Genomic DNA, 23,919 nt, shown 5'->3' with positions numbered 1-23,919 from the left:
AGAATTTGATTGTGGCTTTAAGCATAGTGAGGCTAACATCATTTTATGTACTGAGCTATAGGGAGTTGTAATCACCAAAATGACCTCCGATTGTTCCAACTAACGGTCTCACAAAATGTAATTTTAAGCAAATAAAAATGAAGGATAAACGTAATGGTTTGATTGGATATGCAAAAACAATTATTTGGTTATGGTTCTCTCTTTTTAGGGTAAGGGAAAACTATAGTTGTATGAAAGGAGAGTTGGTCAGGTGAAAGGTCATATATGGAATTGCTAATTTGGTATATGTATGACCAAACAGTAGAGGGAAACTTAGAAAGTTAAAATGGATGAAGCCGAGATAAGGAGAATTAATCATTCAACAAAAGTTATGGCATCATTTTGTAAAGTACTTGAATTGTGGTGTGATGACACTGAGTGATGTTGCGAGAAATGAAAATATGTGAATTTGGTAATCACATCTAGAGTACCATTATTTAGAAACTCCACTAAATTAAACCATGATCTGGACCTTTTTTTTTTGGTTGAATATGAGTGGCTCGAGATTAGCAATATCATGGAACAAAATGTTACAACACTACCAAAATTCAATGTAATTTTACAAGTAGGGTCCAAAAAGGATAATGTGCATAGAGATATTATCCTTATCTTATGAAAGTACAGAGGCCGTTTTTGATATACTTTCGGTTCAATGGAAGAAGAAAAAACAAGCAGTAACCAGGGCGAATTTATAACCCACGATCTCTTCACCAAATTAGGTATTTTATGTACATATTTGTTTACCCTGAAAATCGGATAACAATTATGTTTGTAAGTGGTTTTAAGGATACACGGATTAATTTGATACAAGACGATAAGCTTAATTAGATTGAACAAATAAAGATACAGTAAATTCAAACTACGTGAGGAGGAGGATTTCACCCTTAGTGGAATATTCACCCTCGATCCGGGCTCACAATGGCCAATACTGATGAACCAGAAAAAGAGAATTGAATAACAGTGAAAATAATAGTGTATTGCTCTGGGATGGGTGTTACAATATGTTTAATGAATAGTCAGACTCCCTTTTATATAACAGGGGAGTTTTACCCTAAGTACAATTCTATGAAAGGTAAAAAAATCTCTCGTTTAACTGATTACTGGATTTTCGTCGGTACATGACGAGATCTGCGCCGTGATAACTGGTTAGTTGCGGATATTACGGCCTTCCGTTAATCGTGTTTGAATGCTCAATAATTCTCTCCGAAGTCCCTTGGGATTTGGATCGATACCGGGGCCACGACCTCGATATACTCGAGGGTGGGCATCGTGCCCCCGATGCCTGACTCGAAGAGTCCTTTATCTCGAATCTGATTCCTTGTCGTTGCGTCCCTTATTCGATTTATTTTATCGGGAACCAGGCCGACTTATGGGTCCGGTTTCACCCGTATACAGATAGTCCCATCATTCCTCGGAGAGTAAGTTTGATGAGAAACAATATGAGTTCTCTGATTCCTTCCTCAACACGCCGTGGCAGAAGCGACAAGAAACCCGAAAAGGTCTCGCTACTCATGTCATTATGACTTCAAACGTGTGCCGGTCGTCGATTGGCCATTCCTGGACGCAAAGTGTCGAGAGTCCCCTATAAATATCCCCTCATTTGTTTATTTTTTACTTTACGTTCAAACCTCTACCCTCATACATTTAGAAACTCAGTACACTCTTTTACACTCCAGCATTTTTATCTCCGTCACTCAAGATTTCTCAATACGTTGTAGAAGTTTTACTCATCTTCTACTCAAGCCAACACGTCTGAGCTATCAACTTTCACCCTTTCTCTATCTTTTTCAAGTTTTTCCCAGATAAAAATGGTCAAAACCTCCAAATTTGTTCCCCAAAAGGATGCTTCTACCTCCCAACTAACTGTCGGAACCGACAAAACTACTTCCGATGTGGTCGACCTCAGAAAGTCCGCTGCTAATATGGTTACTGATAAACCAGCTCCTGAACCTCCTTTGAAGATGTTCATTCTCCGGGGTTGTTCGATCGCTGACGACTTCAAGGTCAAGAACCCCTCTTCTGTGCAGGGTCATCGCGAAGAGGCATCGAGATATATTTGCTCGATCACCGAAGATGACCTCCCCGTAGTCCGAAAGGACTACAACTAGGCCGAAAAGGACATAGTGGTCCCCGACTCTGAGGAGTCCATTACTACCTGTAACGACCTGACTTGTTGTTTTGTGAATTAATGTCTCGTTCAGCGACTTAAGGTCCCGATCAACTTTGTGATGTGTATTATGACTTGCATGTGTGGTCGAGTTTGGTTTTCGGATGATTCGGGATTAAATTTAATGAACAATTCTTATTTTTAAAACTTAAATGAAAAGAGTTGACCGAAGTTTGACTTTTGAGAAAATGTCTCTAGAATAGGATTTTGATGATATCAATAGCTTCGTATGGTTATTTCGTACTTAAGCGTATGTCCGGATTTGGATTTGGAAGTTCATAGGACAATTTGATCCATTTTGGCGAAAGTTGGAAAATGAAAGATTTTTAGAAACTTTTACTGGGAGTTGACTTTATTGATATCGAGGTTGAAATTCAATTCCGAAAATTGGAACAGCTACATTATATCATTTAGGACTCGTGTGCAAAATTTGGGGTCATTCCGGATTGATTTGATATGCTTTGGCGCAAAATATAGAAGTTGGAAGATTTGAAAACTCATAATTCTATTCGATACACGATTCGTAATTTCAGCGTTGTTTGACGTTGTTTGAAGCCTCGACTAAGTTTGTATTGTATTTTGGGATATGTTTGTATAATTAGTTAAAGTCCCGAGGGCCTCGGGTGGTTAACAGATCAATTTGGACTTGAAGAAAGCTGCTGGAATGTTTGGGCAGCAACTGATGTTTTCGCTTCTACGGAACTTCATCGCAGAAGCGATGCCTTACATCGCAGAAGCAAAATGGGAAGGGACACGACGGTAGTCGCAGGTGCGAAGCAATTCCCGCACCTGCGGGATCGCAGAAGCAAGAAATGAAGACGCAGAAGCGGAAGCCGACAGCAGTGTGTGTGATCGCAGAATTAATCGACCATTTTGTCACACATGCGCAATTTCTTCCGCATATGCGGGCTCTTGCTGGGAAGTGGACATTGGGACTTCATAGATGCGCATTTTAGCTCACAAGAGCGAGGCCGCCGATGCGCAAAATCTGCTTGCAGAAGCGGAACTGGGCAGAAACATAAAGGACAAAAAATGGTCATTTCGCCATTTTCGATTGAATTTTTTGAGCTCAGTTTTGGGGCGATTTTGGAAGAATTCTTCACGATTTTGACTTGGGTAAGTGTCCTATATTCGAAAGTGATTATATTTCATAAATTCATGGTTATATTCATCATTTATTTCGTATTTAAATGGAAGAAATCAAGATTTTTGCAAAGCTTTTCAAGAACAAAAAGAAATTTAAGATTTGGAGGTCGAGTTGTTATCGGTATTTGATAAAATTAGTATGGATAGAATCGTATCGGAATAGGTGTTCGGATTTCGTAAAACTTTTATCGGGTTCCGAAAGGCGGCCCCTGCGTTGACTTTTGCTTGACTTTTTCATGTGAAATTAAGTCGACGTTATATTATCCGGAATTATTTTCGATGAATTTTAATGAAGTTATACAATTAATTTGGATAGATTTGAGCTGTGCGGAGGTCTATTCATGAAAGAAGGCTATTTTGGAATTTCGTTCTAACTTTAAAAAGGTAAGTATCTTGCCTAACTTTGAGTGGGGAAAATACCCCTTAGGCATTGAGTCGTACGTGCCATTTCTGAAATGTGAAAAACCGTGTACGCGAGGTGACGAGTACGTACTTGGCTTATATGTGCAAATTATACCAGTTAGAATTCTTAGGCACCCTTAAATATTGAATTGGAAATTTGTTGGTACTTAGTAAATCCTTGATTTGTCATACCTCATTCTTTGTTTGTCGACTTTGTATTTTATAGGATAATTTGGTATGATTGCCACTTGGATTTTTATGTAAATTTTGTGTGTTTGTTGATTTGATATTTCTTGGAAATAATTACATTATGGATTTTTCATCTGCAAATAATTAATTAAATAAGTTTAAATTGAGGCGTTTATATATTTATCTAAAATTTGGATTAAAGAAGGCGTTGTTCCTTGATGAATTATTTTTCAGTTCTTGTTGTTGAAATTGGTATTGAGTTATAAAGGTCGTAAATCATATTGAGATAAAATGTTAAATTATGAAATATTATTCTGTTGAGTTGTTTACTCCCAGATATTTTTGTTAAGATTTTGTGCACATTATGGTCGAGTCATAGGCTCCTTATTGTGGAAAATAATGTATTGTTGATTTTTGTGGCAAGTTGTGATATTTGAGCACTTGAGGTAAAATTTATAATAAGTTGTGGTATTTGAGCACTTGAGGTGCAATTTATAATATGTTGTGATATTTGAGCACTTGATGTGTGATTTGTGATATTTGAGCACTTGATGTGTAATTTGTGATATGTTGTGATAATTGAGCACTTGAGGTGCAGGTTATGTTATGATGTAATAATCAAGCACTTGAGGTGAGAATTGTAATATTGATACGCATGCAGTGGTATAAGGTCTAAGTATTGAAACGCATGCGCTGAGATAACGGGGGCTTGATACGCGTGGCTAGTAGGGGAACTACTAGAAGCCATGCAATATGATAAGGGTGGCTAAAACGCAGGATGTTATTTCGGAAAAAATGATTTTTGAAAACTAAATGTGAAAGCTCCTGCGGTTATTTAAGGAAAGATTGAAATTTATTTATGATTTGGGACTACGAGGCAGTACCTCGTGAGTGCCCTTTGTTGATATTTCTCTATGGTTGCACTTACCTTTGGTTATTTTGTGTTTTTGTGATATGTAAATTCTTGTGTTCTTCCGTGATGTATTATTTGATTTTATTATGTGTTTTGTATTCCTTGTTGTATTGTGTTGGCTTTGGATATTCTTACGAGACTCTAAGGATTTGTGTTTCTTATTTTTTTTACTGGTTTTTCGAGGCTTGAGTTGTTTTGAATAAATGAAATTTACTATTATGTTTTAATTTGATAAATTTTACATCCAAATCAGTAGCTATCAGATGCTTCGTTTTAATTGAAATGTCATTTTCTTCACCTAAACGAGTTCAAAAATAAACTTATTTCTTTGTTGATTTCTTACTTGGTTTAAAAATTATAAACTTACTCTATTGAAAATAAATTGATCCTGCGGATCTTATATACATTGATATTTTGGTACATGAGTTGTCCGTACGGTTGTAATAGAGATATGGGCACGAGGTGCCTTAAAAATATGAAAGTGGACTAAGACCCGTATTCTATGATTATTAAATGAGGTGTCACAGAGTGATTTTTATTTGAAAGAATTATACTCGAAAGATATTTATTTGAAATAATTATATTCAAAATATTTTTATTTGAAAAACTTATATGTGAAATATTTATATTTGAAAGACTTACATTTGAAAGGCGTATATTTGAAGGACTTGATTAATTGGTTGTACTTGTGTTCCTTATTCGTTTGAGCAATATTTATGGTGTTCTTGTTGCCTTGTTGTTCATATCCCCGATTGATCTTTGTTGCCGTCACTGCTATTTAGTTTTCTATTATCCTTGTATATTACTATATTTCACAGGTTAAATGACTAGTGAGTGTCTTGACTGTACCTCGTCACTACTCCACCGAGGTTAGTCTTGATACTTACTGGGTACCGACTGTGGTGTACTCATACTATATTTCTGCACATTTTTGTGCAGAGCCGGGTATTAAAGATATCGGATTCGGACAGAGGTTAGAGTTTGATCGCAATGATTTAAGGTAAAGCTGATTGGTCATCGCAGTCCCTTGGAGTCTTTCTATTTTATTGTACTGTTAACTCTTATTCGAACAGTATTGTATATTCGACCCTTGATATCATTGCATGTATTTAGTTAGAGTTCGTGACTCAATATTATCAGTCTTGGGAGGTTGTTATAATTATTTTCGCTGTGCGTTTCGATTATCTATTTTAAAAAAAAAGTGGCTTCAAATGAAATTGTAATCGGCTTACCTAGTCATAGAGACTAAGTTCCATCACGACATCTGAGGTGGGATTTTGGGTCATGACAAGTTGGTATCAGAGCTCTATGTTCATAGGTTCTACGAGTCACGAACGAGTCTTGCAGATCGGTACAGAGATGCCTGTACTTATCTTCGAGAGGCTATCGAACTGTTAGGAAATTTTCACTTCTTTCATTCCTATCGTGCGAATTTATTTACTTTGGAATTTGAGTCTTTGTATCTCTATTCTCTCACATATAGTGAGGACACGTGCTACCGGATCAGCGAGGCAGTCACCAACGCATCCTACTAGGGCCGCAAGAGGTAAGGACCGAAGTAGAGGCCGAGGAATGGCGCGTGCCACAGCTAGAGCACCAGTCAGAGGGGCAGTTGAGGAGCCGCCAGTAGCTCCAGTTGGGGGACAGGCACCAGAGACACCTGTTGTTACCCCCCGAACTTCAGGAGACTTTAGCACAGTTCAGGAACATGTTTGGTACATTAACTCAGGCGGGATTGATCTCCGTTTTACCAAATATTTCATAGATTAGGGGAGGAGTTCAGACCTCTACCGCCCGTACTCCAGAGCAGCAGGTTCATATTGGTCAAGTTCCGGGTATAGTACCGGTACAATATGTTATTTCGGTTCAGTCTAAGGTCATGCTAGAGGCATCAGAAGAAGAACAAAAGAGACTTGAGAGATTTAAGAGGTATAGTCCACCTACCTTCAGTGGCACAACTACCGAGGATGCCCAGGAATTTCTAGAAAAGTGTCATCGTATTCTCCGTACCATGGGTATTGTGGAAGTGAGTGGATTTTCCTTTACTATATTTCAACTGTCAGGAGCAGCGTATCAGTGGTGGTAAGTTTATGAAGAAGGTAGACCAGCCGATGCAATGCCACTTACTTGAGCTCAATTTTTGGAGATGTTTTTGAAAGAGTTTGTTCCCAGACTCTTCAGAATGCGTGGCGCACAGAGTTGAATGGTTGCTCCAGGGTACTATGACGGTGTCAGAATATGCTACCAGGTTCAGTGAGTTAGCACGTCATGCACATATCTTGGTTCCTATAGTTAGAGAGCGAGTCTGCAGATTCATCAAAAAGCTCGATTATGATTTTAAAATATGTATGGCTTGAGAGTTGCAGACTGACATTCCATTTCAGCAAGTAGTAGAGATTGTCAGAATGTTAGAACGTGTTCGAAGTGAGGAAACAGAGTCTAAGGAGGCCAAAAGGTCTCGAAACTCTAGAGGATTCACTGGATTATACTCTATAGCTATGACTCATCATGGCGAAGGCTCGGCCAGTCGGCCAGCCTAGTCCGCAATTCAAAGTACTCGTAGTGCTCCAGTTAATACTTTTGGTACACAACCGGCACGAGGTTCTTACAGTGGTTATTTCAGTTATCCGGCACAAACTCAGTACGAGCAGCCGCAACCTCAGAAGTGTTGTTATGAGTGTGGTGATACTAGGCACATCATGAGAGATTGTCCAGACTTGGGAGAGGACGATTTCATCAGAACACTCAGGCTACAGGCTCTATTCCAGTTACTACCCCACATGCACGGCCAGTTAGGGGTAGAGGACAGGTGGGTAGAGGGCGCCCTAGAGGGGGAGGCTCATCCCGTTGATATAATTGCTATGACTTGGCTGAGGCCAATACACCAGATGGTGTCGTTACAAGTATGATTTAATTTATAATAAAAGGAGCACTATTCTTATTTTGATTCAATTCTGATTATCGAGGTGAGACCTCTTATCGTGCTCCATATAGGGCGAGTTTATGATTTGTACACCACTCACGTGTTTATCCCTGTTGGGAGATTTGATGGTGTTAGCACGTGTCTATCATTTTTGTTTGCACACTATTGAGGGCTATGAGTCCAAAAGTGAGTTTCTGTTACTCACTACAGTGGGTTTTGGTGTAATTTTGGGATACAACAACAACAACATACCCAGTATTATCCCACGCCATGGGGTTTGGGGAGGGTAGTGTGTACGCAGACCTTACCCCTACCTTGTGAGGATAGAGAGGTTGTTTCCAATATACCCTCGACTCCGGAAGGTATAAGAACCATATTAATAAAAATATAGGCAAGAAGGGACAGCACCAAAAGGCCATATAAAAGCAGGATAAAACAACAAGATAGTAAGGTGGTCAACAATGAAAGAAAATAACAGAAACCTACTACCAATAGAAAGCGAGATTGCGTGCTCATACTATTGTTATGAACACTCTAGACTACCTACTCTACTACCCTAATCCTCGACCTCCGTATCTTCCTATTAATTTTATGAATTTTATGCCCTACCAGTATGGGGGTTCATTATGTGTTGTGAAATTGTTTCACGAAATTTATTAAAAAAGAAGAGGAAAAAAAAGAAAAAAAAGGAAAATTTCAGTTGGGACAATGTGCAAAGTACTTGTGATTCAGAATTGAGGATGGGATACCCGTGATTTAATGTGATTTGATATGTTTAACCTGAGCTACGTGCCGCGGTGGAAGTTATATCAGGATGAGATCCTTGTGGTTAAATTCATGTGTTTTAAATTCTCCCTTTGTGAAATTTAATTTGTACTATAGTACTAATAAGGAGTCATGCCTATTAGGCTTTTTTGATAATTCTTTTATGTGTTTCTGTGCATATTTAGCCATATTTGTGCTGCAATTATTGAGTTTTAGCCTACAAGGTGAGTGCCCAGGTGGCGTTAACTATGACTCGTTAATTCGGATAAGTAATTATGAGGTCTTCATGCCTCGTGTCTCATTGTTAGTAAGGTGAAGGTTTGAAACGAGATTTTAGTCAATATGAGGTTAATTGTCGATGCTGTAATTGAAGATAAATAGCTATTATGATCAGAGATGTAGTTATGGGTATACGTATGATGTGTGCGAGTGTAGGCATGTGTTGCTACAGCCGGTTGAGACTAATATCGTGTGTTGATATGAAAATCGAACCTTATGAAAATGTTTTGAGTGTAAGAAAAAAATTGGTTTTAAAGTTTATAATTATGGATAAAAGAAATAGTCTTCAACTGAAATGGTGTTATCAGACTTATGTTGATTACGGTGATGTAAGATCACCCACGAATATATGTATAGTAAATACACTCAGTATATTGAAGTCCTCAGAATAATTCTCGGCACTTTCGAGGATGAATGTATATTTAAGAGGGGGAGAATGTAACGACCCGACTTGTCATTTTGTGAATTAGCATCTTGTTCAGCGACTTAAGATCCAGAGCAGCTTTGTGATATGTATTATGACTTGCATATGTGGTCGAGTTTGGTATTCGGAGGATTTGGGATTAAATTTAAAGAACAATTCTTATTTTTGAAGCTTAAATGAAAAGAGTTTACCGGAGTTTGACTTTTGAGAAAACGACTCCGGAATAGGATTTTGATGATGTCAATAGCTTGATATGGTGATTTTGGACTAAGGTGTATGTCCGGATTTGGATTTAGAAGTCCGTAGGATAATTTAATGCATTTTGGCGAAAGTTGGAAAATGAAAGATTTTTAGAAAGTTTGAACGGGAGTTGACTTTATTGATATCGGAGTCAAAATTCGATTTTGGAAATTGGAACAGATCCATTATATCATTTAGGACTCGTGTGCAAAATTTGGGGTCATTCCGAATTGATTTGATATGTTTAGGCGCAAAATATAGAAGTTGGAAGATTTGAAAACTCATAATTCGATTCAATGCGCGATTCGTAATTTCGGTATTGTTTGACGTGGTTTGAAGCCTCAACTAAGTTTGTATTGTATTTTGGGACATGTTGGTATAATTGGTTAAGGTTCCGAGGGCCTCGGGTGGATTTCGGGTGATTAACGGATCAATTTGAACTTGAAGAAAGCTGCTGGAATTTATGTGCAACAGTTGATGTTTTCGCTTCTGTGGAAGCTTTATCGCAGAAGCGATGCCTTGCATCGCAGAAGCGAAATGGGAAAGAACATGCAGTGGTCGCAGGTGCGAAGCAATTCCCGCACCTGAGGGATCACAAAAGTGAGAAATAAAGACGCAGACGCGAAAGCTAGCAACAGTGGGTGTGATCGCAGAAGCGACCATTTTGTCGCAGAAGCGGCATCGCAGATGCGCAATTTCTCCCGTAGATGCGAGCTCCTGCTGGGCAGTGGACATTGGGACTTTGCAGATGTGCATTTTGGCTCGCAAAAGTGAGGCCGCAGATGTGCATTTTGGCTCGCAAAAACAAGGCCGCAGATGTGCAAAAATCTGTCGGCAGAAGCGGAACTAGGCAGAAACATAAAGGACCAAAAATGGTCATTTCGCCATTTTCGATTGGATTTTTAGAGCTCGGTTCTGGGGCGATTTTGGAGGAATTCTTCACGACTTCGACTTGGGTAAGTGTCCTATATCCGAAAGTGATTATATTTTATAAATCCATGGTTATATTCATCCTTTATTTCATATTTAAATGAAGAAATCAAGATTTTTGCAAAGCTTTTCAAGAACAAAATAAAATTTAAGATTTGGAGGTCGAGTTGTTATCGAAATTTGATAAACTTAGGATGGTTGGACTCGTATAGGAATGGGTGTTCAGATTTCATAAAAATTATGTCGGATTCCGAGAGGCGGGTCCCGCGTTGACTTTTGCTTGACCTTTTCATGTGAAATTTTAAGTCAACGTTATATTATTCGGAATTATTTTCGATGAATTTTAATGAAGTTATACAATTCATTTGGATAGATTTGAGTTGTCTGGAGGTCAATTCAAGCATGAAGGCTATTTTAGAATATCAACCTAACTTCAAAAAGGTAAGTATCTTGCCTAACCTTGAGTGGGGAAAATACCCCTTAGGCATTGAGTCGTATGTGCCATTTGTAAAATGTGAAAAACTGTGTACGCGAGGTAACGAGTACGTACTTGGCTTATATACGCAAATTATACCGGTTGAAATTCTTAGGCACCCTTAAATATTGAATTGGAAATTTGTCCTTGATATGTGATGCTTCATTCCTTGTTTGTCGAGTTTGTATTTTATATGATAATTTGGTGTGATTGCCACTTGGATTTTTATGTGAATTTCGTGTGTTTGTTGATTTGATATTTCTTTAAAATAATCACATTATGGATTTTCCATCTGCGAATAATTAATTAAATAAGTTTAAATTAAGGCGTTTATATATTTATCTAAAATTTGGATTAAAGAAGGCGTTGTTCCTTGATGAATTATTTTCCAGTTCATGTTGTTGAAATTGGTATTGAGTTATAAATATCTTAAATTATATTGAGGTAAAGTGTTAAATTGTTAAATATTCTGTTGAGTTATTCACTCCCGGATATTTTTGGTAAGATTTTGTGCACATTATGGTCGAGCCATGGGCTCTTTATTGTGAAAAATAATGTATTGTTGATTTATGTGGCAAGTTGTGATATTTGAGCACTTGAGGTGCAATTTGTAATATGTTGTGATATTTGAGCACTTGATGTGCAATTTGTGATATGTTGTGATAATTGAGCACTTGAGGTGCAATTTATAATATGATGTGATATTTGAGCACTTGAGGTGAAAGTTGTGTTATGTTGTAATAATCGGGCACTTGAGGTGCTAATTGTGATATATTGTGATATTGATATGCATGCGGTGGTATAAGGTCTGGGTGTTAAAATGCATGCGGTGAGATAAGGGAGGCTTGATACGCGTGGCTAGTAGGGGAACTACTAGAAGCCATGCAGTGTGATAAGGGTGGCTAAAACGCAGGATGCTATTTCGTGAAAAATAATTTTTAAAAACTAAATGTGAAGGCTCATGCAGTGATATAAGGAAAGATTGAAATTTATTTATGATACAGGACTACGAGGCAGTACCTTGGGAGTGCCCTTTATTGATATTTCTCTATGGCTGCACTTGCCTTTGGTTATTTTATTTTTCCGTGATATATAAATTCTTTTGTTCTTCCGTGATGTATTATTTGATTTTATTATGTGTTTTGTATTCCTTGTTGTATTGTTTTGGCTTTGGCTCTTCGTACGAGACTTTGAGGATTTGTGTTTCTGGTATTTTCTACTGGTTTTCGAGGTTTGAGTTGTTTTGAATAAAAGAAATTTACTATTATGTTTTAATTTGATAAATTTTACATCCAAATCAGTAGTTATCGGATGCTTCATTTTAATTGAAATGTCATTTTCTTCACTAAAACGAGTTCAAAAATAAACTCATTTCTTTGTTGATTTTTTACTTGGTTTAAAAATTGTAAACTTACTCCATTGAAAATAAATTGATCATACGGATCTTATATACATTGATATTTTGGTATATGAGTTATCCGTGCGGTTTTAATAGAGATATGGGCACGAGGTGCCGTGAAAATATGAAAGTGGGCTGAGACCCGTGTTCTATGATTATGAAATGAGGTGTCACAAAGTGACTTTTATTTGAAAGAATTATACTCGAAAGATATTTATTTGAAAGAATTATATTCGAAAGATATTTATTTGAAAAACTTATATGTGAAACATTTATATTTGAAAGAATTACATTTGAAAGGCGTATATTTGAAGAACTTGATTAATTGGTTGTACTTGTGTTCCATATTCGCTTGAGCAATATTTATGGTGTTCTTGTTGCCTTGTTGTTCATATCCCTGATTGATCTTTGTTGCCGTCATTGCTATTTATTTTTCTATTATCCTTGTATATTACTATATTGTACAGGTTTAATGACTAGTGAGTGTCTTGTCTGTACCTCGTCACTACTCCACCGAGATTAGTCTTGATACTTACTGGGTACGGACTGTGGTGTACTCATACTATACTTCTGCACATTTTTGTGTAGATCCAGGTATTGGATATATCGGATTCGGACAGAGGTTAGAGTGTGATCGCAAGGATTTAAGGTAGAGCTGATTGGTCGTCACAACCCGTTGGAGTCTTTCCATTTTATTGTACTGTCAGCTCTTATTCGAACAGTATTGTATATTCGATCCTTGAGATCATTGCATGTATTCAATTAGAGTTCGTGACTCTGTATTATCAGTCTTGGGAGGTTGTTATAATTATTTCTGCCGTGGTCTTCAATTATCTATTTAAAATAAAATGGCTTCAAATGAAATTATAATCAGTTTACCTAGTCTTAGAGACTAAGTGCCATCACGACGCCTGAGGTGGGATTTTGGGTCGTGACACTACCACTGTTAAGGGATACCTAAATGTCTACACTTATCCCTTTACGCTAGGCCCCGTAGATCCGATCATTATAGATTTCTGTAAGAGGTACGAGGTATGTCTTGGTCAGATCCACCCATCGTTATGGAGGATCGTAATCCTCCTTCGATTTTTTGTGAACAAGATCGACTTCTGTCGGTTCACCGTTGATCATCTACTCCATCTGTACAGTCCCTGAATCTTCCTATGGGGACTAATAAAGCTCGTGCGCCGAGCTAGTAAGGCCCCATTCTCAAGCATCGATAAAGATAGGGATTGAAGCTGGTAGGGATGTTTTGTTCGGGTGAGGACCTCGGTCTTAATTCTGGCCGAATGTAGGCCATTCCTCGAGAAGTGGAACGCATCACGTACGTACAACTTCTCTTTGAATTTTGATTTCATGCTCATCCCTCCTTTTCCTCATTGGTGTTTGTGGTGGCGTAGTTGTCGCTCAAGTCCCGAATGTTGTTCCTCGGTTAAAGGAATGGATCGGGGGCATTGTCTCACAAATGCCTTATTCTGAGCGCTTGTGGCGCAAACTATCGAAGGGTTGTTGGGAGGCCCTTTCCCATGGTAAGATCTATTTCCCAAATAGGTTGCGCTAAACTTCTTCTTCTAGCATCACGTTCTTATTATTTTTTATTTATTTCCCTTTTGCTAGTTTGCCTAAGACCGTCGAGCATAGGCCTCCGGTTGGGGACGAGGACTTGCCTGCCGACTCTTCTGCTTTGGGACAGCTCGAAGCCACAATAGGATAAAAGAAAAGGAAGAGGGCCTTGAGTTCCCCGAGCTCGGAGATAAAGAAACCAAGAAGAAGGCTAGTTCATAAGTCAAAAGAAAGCTCCAACTCTCGAGTGCCTGACTCGAACTCGCTCTATCGGCTCAGGGACGAGCATGAGTAGGACGAGCTCTTTGTGGCTCACAAGCTCTCTATCTTCGAGGAAAGGATGACAACCGAGGGGGAAACAACGGGGGCTAATCCCCCTCATGTTCACGAGGCCGGTATCTGATGGTAGGCTATAATCTCATATTTTAGTCGCTTATTGCACTCTAATTCACTGCACTTTACTAGTTTTGAGCTTTAATTGGTAGTGTTTTGCACTTATTGTGTGTTTTATGCCTTGTAGGATTGCTTTTGAGCTATGTAGATGTTATGGAATGAATTTAGTGATTTGGAGCTTTGAAGTTTGAGTAAAATCCCAAGAGATTAAGCTGGGATCGTATTCGGGGGTCGAGGACAAAGTTTGGACATCAAAAATCGAAGTTTGATCCGTACATTGAGAAAATTGCACTACCGCCTCGCGCCATGCATGGCGGGGCACGGTGTCACACCCCAAAAACCGAGGAGCACAACCGGCACTCAACCGAGTGGGCCCGGTCGAGCAAGCATGTTAGACACTTTCTACCCAACTCGCTTATGATAAGATAAGGCATATTTTTATTAGCTAAACAGTAGAAGGACCATATATATAGACATTACTAAACCATTTCATTCATTGTTTTTTGCCACTTCCTTGTTAAGTTTCAAAATACATACATTTTGTGATTTAGTGGAACAAAAATCCAAAATACAACATAATTCCTTTGACCTTTCTAGCACCCATATACAACCCACATAGTGTCTACGTAGCCTCTACAGATACAAAGGAAAGTAAAGATGGTGCCGGCAACAAGGCCCCGACTATACCTCAAAATATGACCACAATATAAACAAAAAGGTACAATACATGACCCCGAAATAAAATGGGGCCCACCGAGTCTGTTGAGAAGAGGATGCAACACTATTTGTGATCAACACTGTCTGCTATGTAACCACCTGCATCCATTTAAAGATGCAGCGCCCCCGACAAAAGGGACGTTAGTACCGTCGAATAGCACTAGTATGTATAGCTAAACACCATCTCAATAGAATGAATAATAATACACGAGGGACAGTCAAGAATTCAATAAGAGCTTCAAATAATATTAAAACATCAAGTTAAGGATCACATAGCATTTTAAGTCATTTCCCATATTATTAGGTTGGATGGTTTTTAGTGCCAAATTGCCACAATACCACTGTGTTCTTACATGCAGTCTGATTTTGGCCCGATCGGCTAAGCCATCTCATTTGAGACATCAACCATATTTACTATTTCACTCACAATACCACTGTGTTATTACATAGAGTTCGATCTCTGCCTGATCGGCTAAGTCATCTTATTCGATACATCATCCATTTCAATCGATCATCTTACTTCATATTCCTTTCCCATATTTTCAACACATTGGCACAAGTAGCTTTAATTATAAAGTCGTTCTTGGCACTTGGCCTTATTTCATAATTCAAGTTCTTTTCCACAATCCAACATTATTATTATCATCCATAACAACACAGTTTTCATTCAAGACTTTTGAGTTCACATATGAGCAATTTAGATTACAAGGCATCTAGACACTTTTCACACAATTTGGCATAACAGTCTTTAATGGAATTTGACGTGAAGTCTAGGCATATTAGCACATATTCTATGTCTTGAACATTTCCTCAGATGACGAGATACTCTGATGAAGGCATGGGAATACATATTACACATACATTTGCAAAGCAAGCACATTTGGGATAGTAATTTTGAGGACGTTCAATTTGGGACTTATGTCGATTGCATGAATACCGTGGGATTCAATTCTAAGAAGAGGGGGTTTAGCCAACATACCTCAATTGAGCCTCTTAAAACTTTAAGATGTTCCGGAATATTAGCAACTTCAATCTATTTTAGCAATATAGCAAAATTAAACCCAAAATTAGGAAAACGATCACAATTCTAGCTCACTTGAGCATTCAATTAAACACTATGTGTGCATTAAGGTTCCATGGCCTTTTCATGAAAGACTTCACCAACCCACACCCCATTCTTTTCTATCTTTAACTCACAACCTCCCCAGATACCTTATGAACACATGCATGTAAAGTAAGCACCCATATCCCCATGAATTACCTTACTAATGGTCCATTCTAGTTACATTTTGAAATTAAGAGTTAGGGTGATAGAATTTACCTCTTAGGAAGAAGACCTAAGTGCCTCTCTTGATAATATTCAAGGTTTTTAAGTGAGAATGGAAGAGAAATTTGGTGAAGATCACTTCCCTCCTCTAGGACCCTCTCACTCACTCTAAAACTATCAGAAAATAAGCTCAAAATGGTCCAAGATAAGTGTTTTAACGGAATAGGGTCGGGTTTAAATACCCCAAAGATGAAGCTCCGGAACAGGTTCTGCGGTCGCATATGCGACCGCATAATGTTTATGCTGTCCACAAAATAACCGCGATATTGGGGTCCAAAACTAGAGAGGAACTGACCAGGTCTGCGGTCACTATGCGGCCCGCAGACCTATTCTGCGGTCTCATAATGCACCACAAAATGTTTTGCGGTCGCATATTGCACCGCCGACCCTCCCTCCGAAAAATCCCAAGGCGGGATGTGCGACAAGAGTGCGGCCCACGAAACGGTTATGCGGTCGCATAATTGGCCGCGAAAATGACATTAAAAATGGTTCAAAAGACTTCTCCACTTTGCGGCCATTTTGCGGTCCGCAGAGTGGTTCTGCGATCGCAGAACGGACCGCAGAAATGCCTACTTCTGCCCAACATTTTCCTTCAACTCCCCAGCATAGTGTTCAATCCAAAAAGTTCGAACTTTCTACTATTATTACCCTATACGCCTACTTCGGCATTGAAGAAGATAGTTGGGGATCCATCAGCCATTGTGCCGGTTGAGACCATTGAGGTTAATGAAGAATTGTCATATGAAGAAATTCCAGTTGCCATTCTTGATAGACAAGTCAGAAGGTTGAGAAATAAAGAAATTGCCTCCGTGAAAGTGTTATGGCGAAACCAGCAGGTTGAAGAGGCCACGTGGGAGACCGAGGGAGAAATGAAGAAGAAGTATCCTTACTTGTTTGAATAGTTGTGTAATCCTTTCTTTTTATGAAAATTGTCGCCTATGAATTTTGTATCACTTGTTCAGTTAATGTAAAGATGTTCCTTTTGATTATATGTTGCTTATGAGGCCACGGTTGGTATTGTTATGAGTTTTATTACGTAGTTGGGTTGTGCATATGTTTGTAAGATGTGTTTCTGGGGATCTCTGACAAGTGGATAGGGCTAGTTACAAAGGAAACTCTGCGAAATTTTTGGAAATTTGGGGATTTAGTTAAATTTGGGGCTACTGGTGTGGGCCATGAAAATCTAAGTTGCATAAAGTGCTAATAGTGGACCTTGATCCTCATTCGAGGATGAATGATCTTAAGTGGGGGAGGATGTAAGGCCCTGCAAAAGTTTTCCTAAAAACCCGGACTCCGTATTGGACTAATGATATTTCGGGTGGTAGCGCAAACTTGTACGCCACCTGGCCAATTCTCTGAATGATTTTGTATGGCCCGACATACCTCGGACTCAATTTCCCCTTTTTCCCAAACCGCATAATACCCTTCATGGGGGAAACCTTCAAGAATACCCAATCATCTTCTTTGAACTCTAAGTCTCTGCGACGGACATCCGAATAGGATTTTTTACGACCTTGGGCAGTTTTCAACCGGTCCTTTATGGTCTTAACCCTCTCCATAGCCTGATGCATGAGGTCTAGCCCTATCAACTCATATTCCCCAATTTCGAACCACCCAATAGGAGATCGACATCTCCTACCATACAATGCCTCAAATGGTGCCATCTGAATACTCACATGAAAGTTGTTGTTATAAGCAAACTCTATGAGTGGCAAATGATCATCCCAGCTACCCTTGAAGTCAAGAACACAAGAACGCAACATGTCCTCAAGCGTCTAAATAGTCCGCTCTGCTTTCCCATCGGTTTGTGGATGGAAGGTTATACTAAGCTTTACCAGAGTACCCAAACCTTGCTGAAATTTATTCCAAAAATTGGATGTGAACTGAGCCCCTCGATCGGAAATGATGGAAACTAGAGTGCCATACAACCTGACTATTTCCTTGATATACAACTGAGCCTACTATTCCGCAGTGTCGGTAGATTTAAGAAGTGAGCTGATTTCGTGAGTCGATCCACAATCACCCAAATTGAGTCAAACTTGCGCGGAGTGCGCTATAATCCTACTACAAAATCCACATTAATAATTTCCCATTTCCACATTGGAATTTCTATGTTTTGTGCCAACCCACCAGGCCGTTGTTGTTCGGCCTTCACTTGCTGACAATTTGGACACCTTGCCACAAAGTCCGCCACATTCCTTTCATGTCATTCCAACAATAGATTTCCTTGAGATCATGATACATCTTTGTAGAGCATGGATGCACAGAATACCTGGAAGCGCGAGTCTCGGTCATGATTCTTTCCCGGAGACCATCTACGTTCGGAACACATAGCCACCCTTTGTACCTTAGTGTACCATCATCCATGCCAAGAGTAAAATATATAGTTTTATGTTTTTGAATCCCCTAATTCAGTTGTACCAAAAATGGATCGTCGTATTGCTTCTCTTTGACTTCCATAACAAATGATGATTCAACCTTATTTTGCACAATTACCTTTCCTTCACTAGAGTCCGCAAGACAAACTCCCAAACTGCCTAGCTGATGAACCTCCCTGGCCAACGGCCTTTGACCTACCTCTAAGTGAGCCAAACTATCCATAGACTTCTGGCTCAGAGCATCTGCCACAACATTGGCTTTCCTCGGGTGATATAGAATATCGATGTCGTAATCCTTGAGTAACTCAAGCCATTTTCTCTGCCTCAGATTCAGATCCTTTTGTTTGAAAATATATTGAAGACTCTTGTGGTCCGTGAATACATCCACATGGACTCCATACAAATAATGACGCCAAATTTTCAATGCAAAAACCACCGCCACAAGTTCTAAGTCATGAATTGGATAGTTCTTTCCATGATTCTTGAGTTGCCTAGAAGCATAAGCTATAACCTTGCCGTGTTGCATTAATAACATCCAAGCCCAATTCTTGAAGCATCACAATATACCACAAATCCATTTGTACCCTCTGGCAGGGTCAACACCGACACCATAGTCAATTTTGATTTTAACTCCTGGAAGCTCCTTTCACAAGCATCAGACCATTGGAACTTAACCGCTTTCTGAGTCAATTTATTCAACGAATCCTCCACAAATTTCCTATAATACCCTACTAAGCCTAAAAGGTTGTGAATCTCGGTTGGCGTTGTAGGTTTAGGCCAATTATTTACTGATGAAATCTTTTGAGGATCATCCTTAATTCCTTCTCTAGAGACAACATGACCCAAGAATATGACAGATTCGAGCCAAAATTCACACTTTGAAAACTTCGCATACAATTTTTGCTAATGAAGAGTGTGTAAAACTGCCCTGAGATGATCAGCATGGTCTTCTCGACCTCGTGAATACATAAGAACATCGTCAATGAATACTATCACATAGGAGTTGAGGAAAGGCTTGCAAACCCGATTTATAAGATCCATAAAAGCTGCCGGGGCATTTGTTTAGCTCAAAAGACATTACCAAAAATTCAAAGTGCCCATACCGGGTTCTGAAAGCTGTTTTCAGAATATCCTGCTCCCTGATCTTCAATTGGTGGTACCCGGATTGTAAATCAATTTTGGAGAAGTACCTAGCACCATGTAACTGATCAAACAAATTATCTATTCGTGGTAACAGGTACATATTTTTTATTTTGTTGAGCTGCCGGTAGTCAATACACATCCTCAGCGATCCATCTTTCTTCCTTACAATGAGAACCGGTGCACCCCATGGTGACACACTCTGTCGGATAAAACCCTTCTCTAACAAATCTTTCAATTGCTCTTTTAGCTCCTTCAACTCTGCTGGTGCCATCCTGTAGGGCGGAATAGATATAGGTTGCGTGCCTGGCATCACATAATCAATCTTCCTGTCTGGCGGAATCCCAGAGGGGCTCATCAGGAAAGACCTCTGAAAATTCATTTACAACTGGCACAAATTCGAGTGTAGGTGCCTCAGTAGTGGTGTCCGTAACTCGGACGAAGAGATAAATACACCCCTTGTTAATTATCTTTATGGCCTAAAGGTAAGAAATAAACCTACCATTTGGCATCACATTATCCTCCTTCCACTCAACAACTGGCTCATTTGGAAATTCAAACCTCACAGTTCTAGTTCGGCAGTTGAGCTTAGGAAAACATGAATAAAGCCAATCCATCCCCATAATTACATCAAAATCAACCATTCCTAATTCAATGAGATTGTCCATGGTGTCCCGACCACGTACCATGACAACACAACCCCTATACACCCTTGCGGCCACAATAGACTTGCCAACCGGAGTAGATACAGAGAACGGCTCATGAAGATATTCCGGTTCTATCCCAAATTCCATAACAACATAAGGGGTAACATATGACAAGGTGGAACCGGGATCAATAAGAGCATATACATCATGAGATTGGACAATAATATACCTGTGACAACATCTGGAGAAGCCTCTGCACTCTGGCAACCACTCATAGCATAGAAATGGTTGGGACTTGCTGAACTCTGCGCACCACCCCTAGCTGCACCACGCCCTACTGGTGCTGGAGAGCCTCGAGCTGGAGGGGATGCTGAAGATTTAGCAGCTGCGGAACTAGATGGATGTGTTGTACCCCTGCCGCACCCTGGCGGGATGAACGACACTCCCTCTGAATATGACCCCTCATTTCGCACCCGTAACATACTGGCATGTCCTGGTAGCAAATCCCCATATGCATCCTCCCACACTTGGGGCATGGGGGCCTCCGATGCTGCTAGAATCTCTCTCCTGATCGGCCCTGATGGTGGGACCCCCTGCTGCCCTGATTGGACTTGAAGGGACTCCCATGCTGCTGACTGTGCCCCGCTGGCGGTGCACTGGCTGAAGACTGAGCGTAAAACTGGGATGGCCTTGATGACCCTTCCCCAAAATCTGATCTCCCACCACCAAATGAATCCCCAGGGTTGCCCGCGGATCGGGCCTTACTGCTACCCTCTCGCTCCATCCTGTTCTTTAACTTTCAGGACTCTATATCTTGAGCAAACACCACTATCTTACCATAGTTCATATCAGAATTTAAGGCAGATGTGGCAACCTTATTAATAACCAAAGGGCTAAGGCCCTACACAAATCGACGCACTCTGGCCTCCATGTTGGGCATCACATGAATAGCATATTTCGACAGGCGCGCAAACTCAATGTGATACTCCCACACACTCTTACTCCCTTGCTTAAGATTCTCAAACTCTGCGGCACGGGCTGCCCTAGTGTCGGTATGGAAGAAATGGTCTATAAAGGCATCAGCAAACTCACTCCACTTCGTTGGAGGGCTCCCCTCCTCCCGAGAGTCCTCCCACAGCTCAAACCAAGAATATGCCACCCGTTTCAGGCGGTAGGCTGCCAACTCCACTCCCTCTATCTCAGTAGCGCGCATAACCCGGAGAGTATTATGCATATCATCAATGAAGTCCTGTGGGTCCTCATCGGGATTAGCACCCGTGAACATCGGAGGATCCAACTGTAGAAACTTATTTACCCTAGAACTAGTGGAATCCCCTGGTTGGCTAGAAGAGGTGGGTGCAACATTCGACCTTTGGACTGAGAAACCACTATCTGAGTCAACATTTGAATAGCTCCCCTAAGATCCCCATCAGAAATACCAGAACCGGAAGCTGGGGCTGGAAGTGGAATCGGAATATCAGGTGGAGGAACCGTCGCACCCTCAGTAGGTGTAGGGACTAGTGTGGCCTGGTCAGGTATAGTGGAATTAGGCAGTGAAGTAGTCGGGGATTATCCTCACCCCTCGGGTATTCACCCGCATCATCAAATAGAGGATCAACTGCCACTCCTGAAGCAGTATTGGCTCCTTGGCCAGTTTTTGCTCTCTTCTTAGGTGCCATGTACTTAAAGTTAAAGGAATGCACGAGTTAGAGGAGGAAAAATTGCACAATTAGTTTCATCACATGATCCAGAATATCAAAGAAGGGTATTGTTCCTAAATGTCCAAATAGCCTTCAACTTATAGATGTGGTCGACAACACACCGATAAGATGGACTCTACCAGACACAGCTCCGAGACAACTTAGGACACTTTAAAACCTTAGGCTATGATACCAAGTTTGTCACGCCCCAAAATCGAGGAGCGCCGGTCGAGCAAGCCTGCTAGACACTTTCTACTCTATTCGCTTATTATAAGAGAAGGCATGTTTTTATTAGCTAAACAGTAGAAGGGCCATATATATGGACATTACTAAACCATTTCATTCATTGTTTTTTGCCACTTCCCTGTTAAGTTTCAAAATACATACATTTTGTGATTTAGTGGAATAAAAATCCAAAATACAACATAATTCGTTTGACCTTTCTAGTACCCATATACAACCCACATAGTGTCTACGGAGCCTCTACAGATACAAAGAAAGTAAAGATGGTGCCGGCAACAAGGCCCCGTCTATACTTCAAAATGTGACCACAATATAAACAAAAAGGTACAATACATGACCCCGGAATGAAATGGGGCTCACCGAGTCCGCTGAGAATAGGATGTAACACTATATGTGATCAACACTGTCTGCTATGTAACCACCTGCATCCATTTAAAGATGCAGCGCCCCCGACAAAAGGGACGTTAGTACCGTCGAAAAGCACTAGTATGTATAGCTAAACACCATCTCAATATAATGAATAATAATACAAGAGTGATAGTCAAGAATTCAATAAGAGCTTCAAATAATATAAAAACAACAAGTTAAGGATCACATAGCGTTTTAAGTAAATTCCCATATTATTAGGTTGGATGGTTTTTACTGCCAATTGCAACAATCCACAATACCACCGTGTTCTTACACGGAATCTAATATCGGCCCGATCGGCTAAGCCATATCATTTGAGGTATCAACTATATTTACTATTTCACTCACAATACCATCGTGTTGTTACACGGAGTCCGATCTCGGCCCGATCGGCTAAGCCATCTCATTCGAGACATCATCCATTTCAATCGATCATCTTACTTCATATTCCTTTCCCATCTTTTCAACACATTGGCACAAGTGACTTTAATTATAAAGTCGTTCTTGGCACTTGGCCTTATTTAATAATTCAAGTTCTTTTCCAAAATCCAACATTATTATTATCATCCATAACAACACAGCTTTCATTCAAGACTCTTGAGTTCACATATGAGCAATTTAGATTACAAGGCACCTAGAGGCTTTTCACACAATTTGGCATAACAGTCTTTAATCGAATTTGACGTGAAGTATAGGCATATTAGCACATATTCTAAGTCTTGAACATTTTCTCAGATGACGAGATACTATGATGAAGGCATGGGAATACATATTACACATACATTTACAAAGCAAGCACATTTGGGATAGCAATTTTGAGGACGTTCAATTTGGGACTTACGTCAATTGCATGAATACCTCAATTGAGCCTCTTAAAACTCTAAGATGATTCGTAATATTAGCAACTTCAATCTATTTTAGCAATATAGCAAAATTGAACACAAAATTAGGAAAATGATCATAATTCTAGCTCACTTGAGCATTCTATCAAACAATGTGTGCGCATTAAGGTTCCATGACCCTTTCATGAAAGACTTCACTAACCCACACCCCATTCTTTTCTATCTTTAACTCACAACTTCCCCACATACCTTAGGAACACATGCATGCAA

General features: G+C 39.8%; 1 protein-coding gene across 1 annotated transcript; it reads right to left on the bottom strand.

Moving 5' to 3' along the window:
- Window positions 1-19,194: 19,194 nt before the first annotated feature.
- LOC138910508 (uncharacterized) lies at window positions 19,195-23,266 on the bottom strand. Its single transcript, XM_070201750.1, has 4 exons — window positions 23,249-23,266; window positions 21,376-21,873; window positions 19,860-20,179; window positions 19,195-19,495 (listed from the first exon to the last, which is right to left on the bottom strand). Exons 1-4 carry the CDS (start codon window positions 23,264-23,266, stop codon window positions 19,195-19,197), a joined length of 1,137 nt encoding a protein of 378 aa, XP_070057851.1.
- Between the last annotated feature and the right edge of the window lie 653 nt (window positions 23,267-23,919).

Source organism: Nicotiana tomentosiformis, chromosome 4, assembly GCF_000390325.3.
Source record: "Nicotiana tomentosiformis chromosome 4, ASM39032v3, whole genome shotgun sequence".
NCBI classification, from domain to species: domain Eukaryota; kingdom Viridiplantae; phylum Streptophyta; class Magnoliopsida; order Solanales; family Solanaceae; genus Nicotiana; species Nicotiana tomentosiformis.
Note: the sequence above shows the minus strand (reverse complement) of the source record. Positions and strands in the feature narration are given on the sequence as shown.

Excerpts from the sequence above, each read along its gene's own strand:
- LOC138910508 (XM_070201750.1), bottom strand. Across the intron at positions 20,180-21,375 it reads TGCCCAACATGGAGGCCAGA|AGGTCTTTCCTGATGAGCCC; the intron begins GTGCGTCGATTT and ends ATGAATTTTCAG. Across the intron at positions 19,496-19,859 it reads GATCAGTTACATGGTGCTAG|AGAAGGAATTAAGGATGATC; the intron begins GTACTTCTCCAA and ends TGTTGTCTCTAG.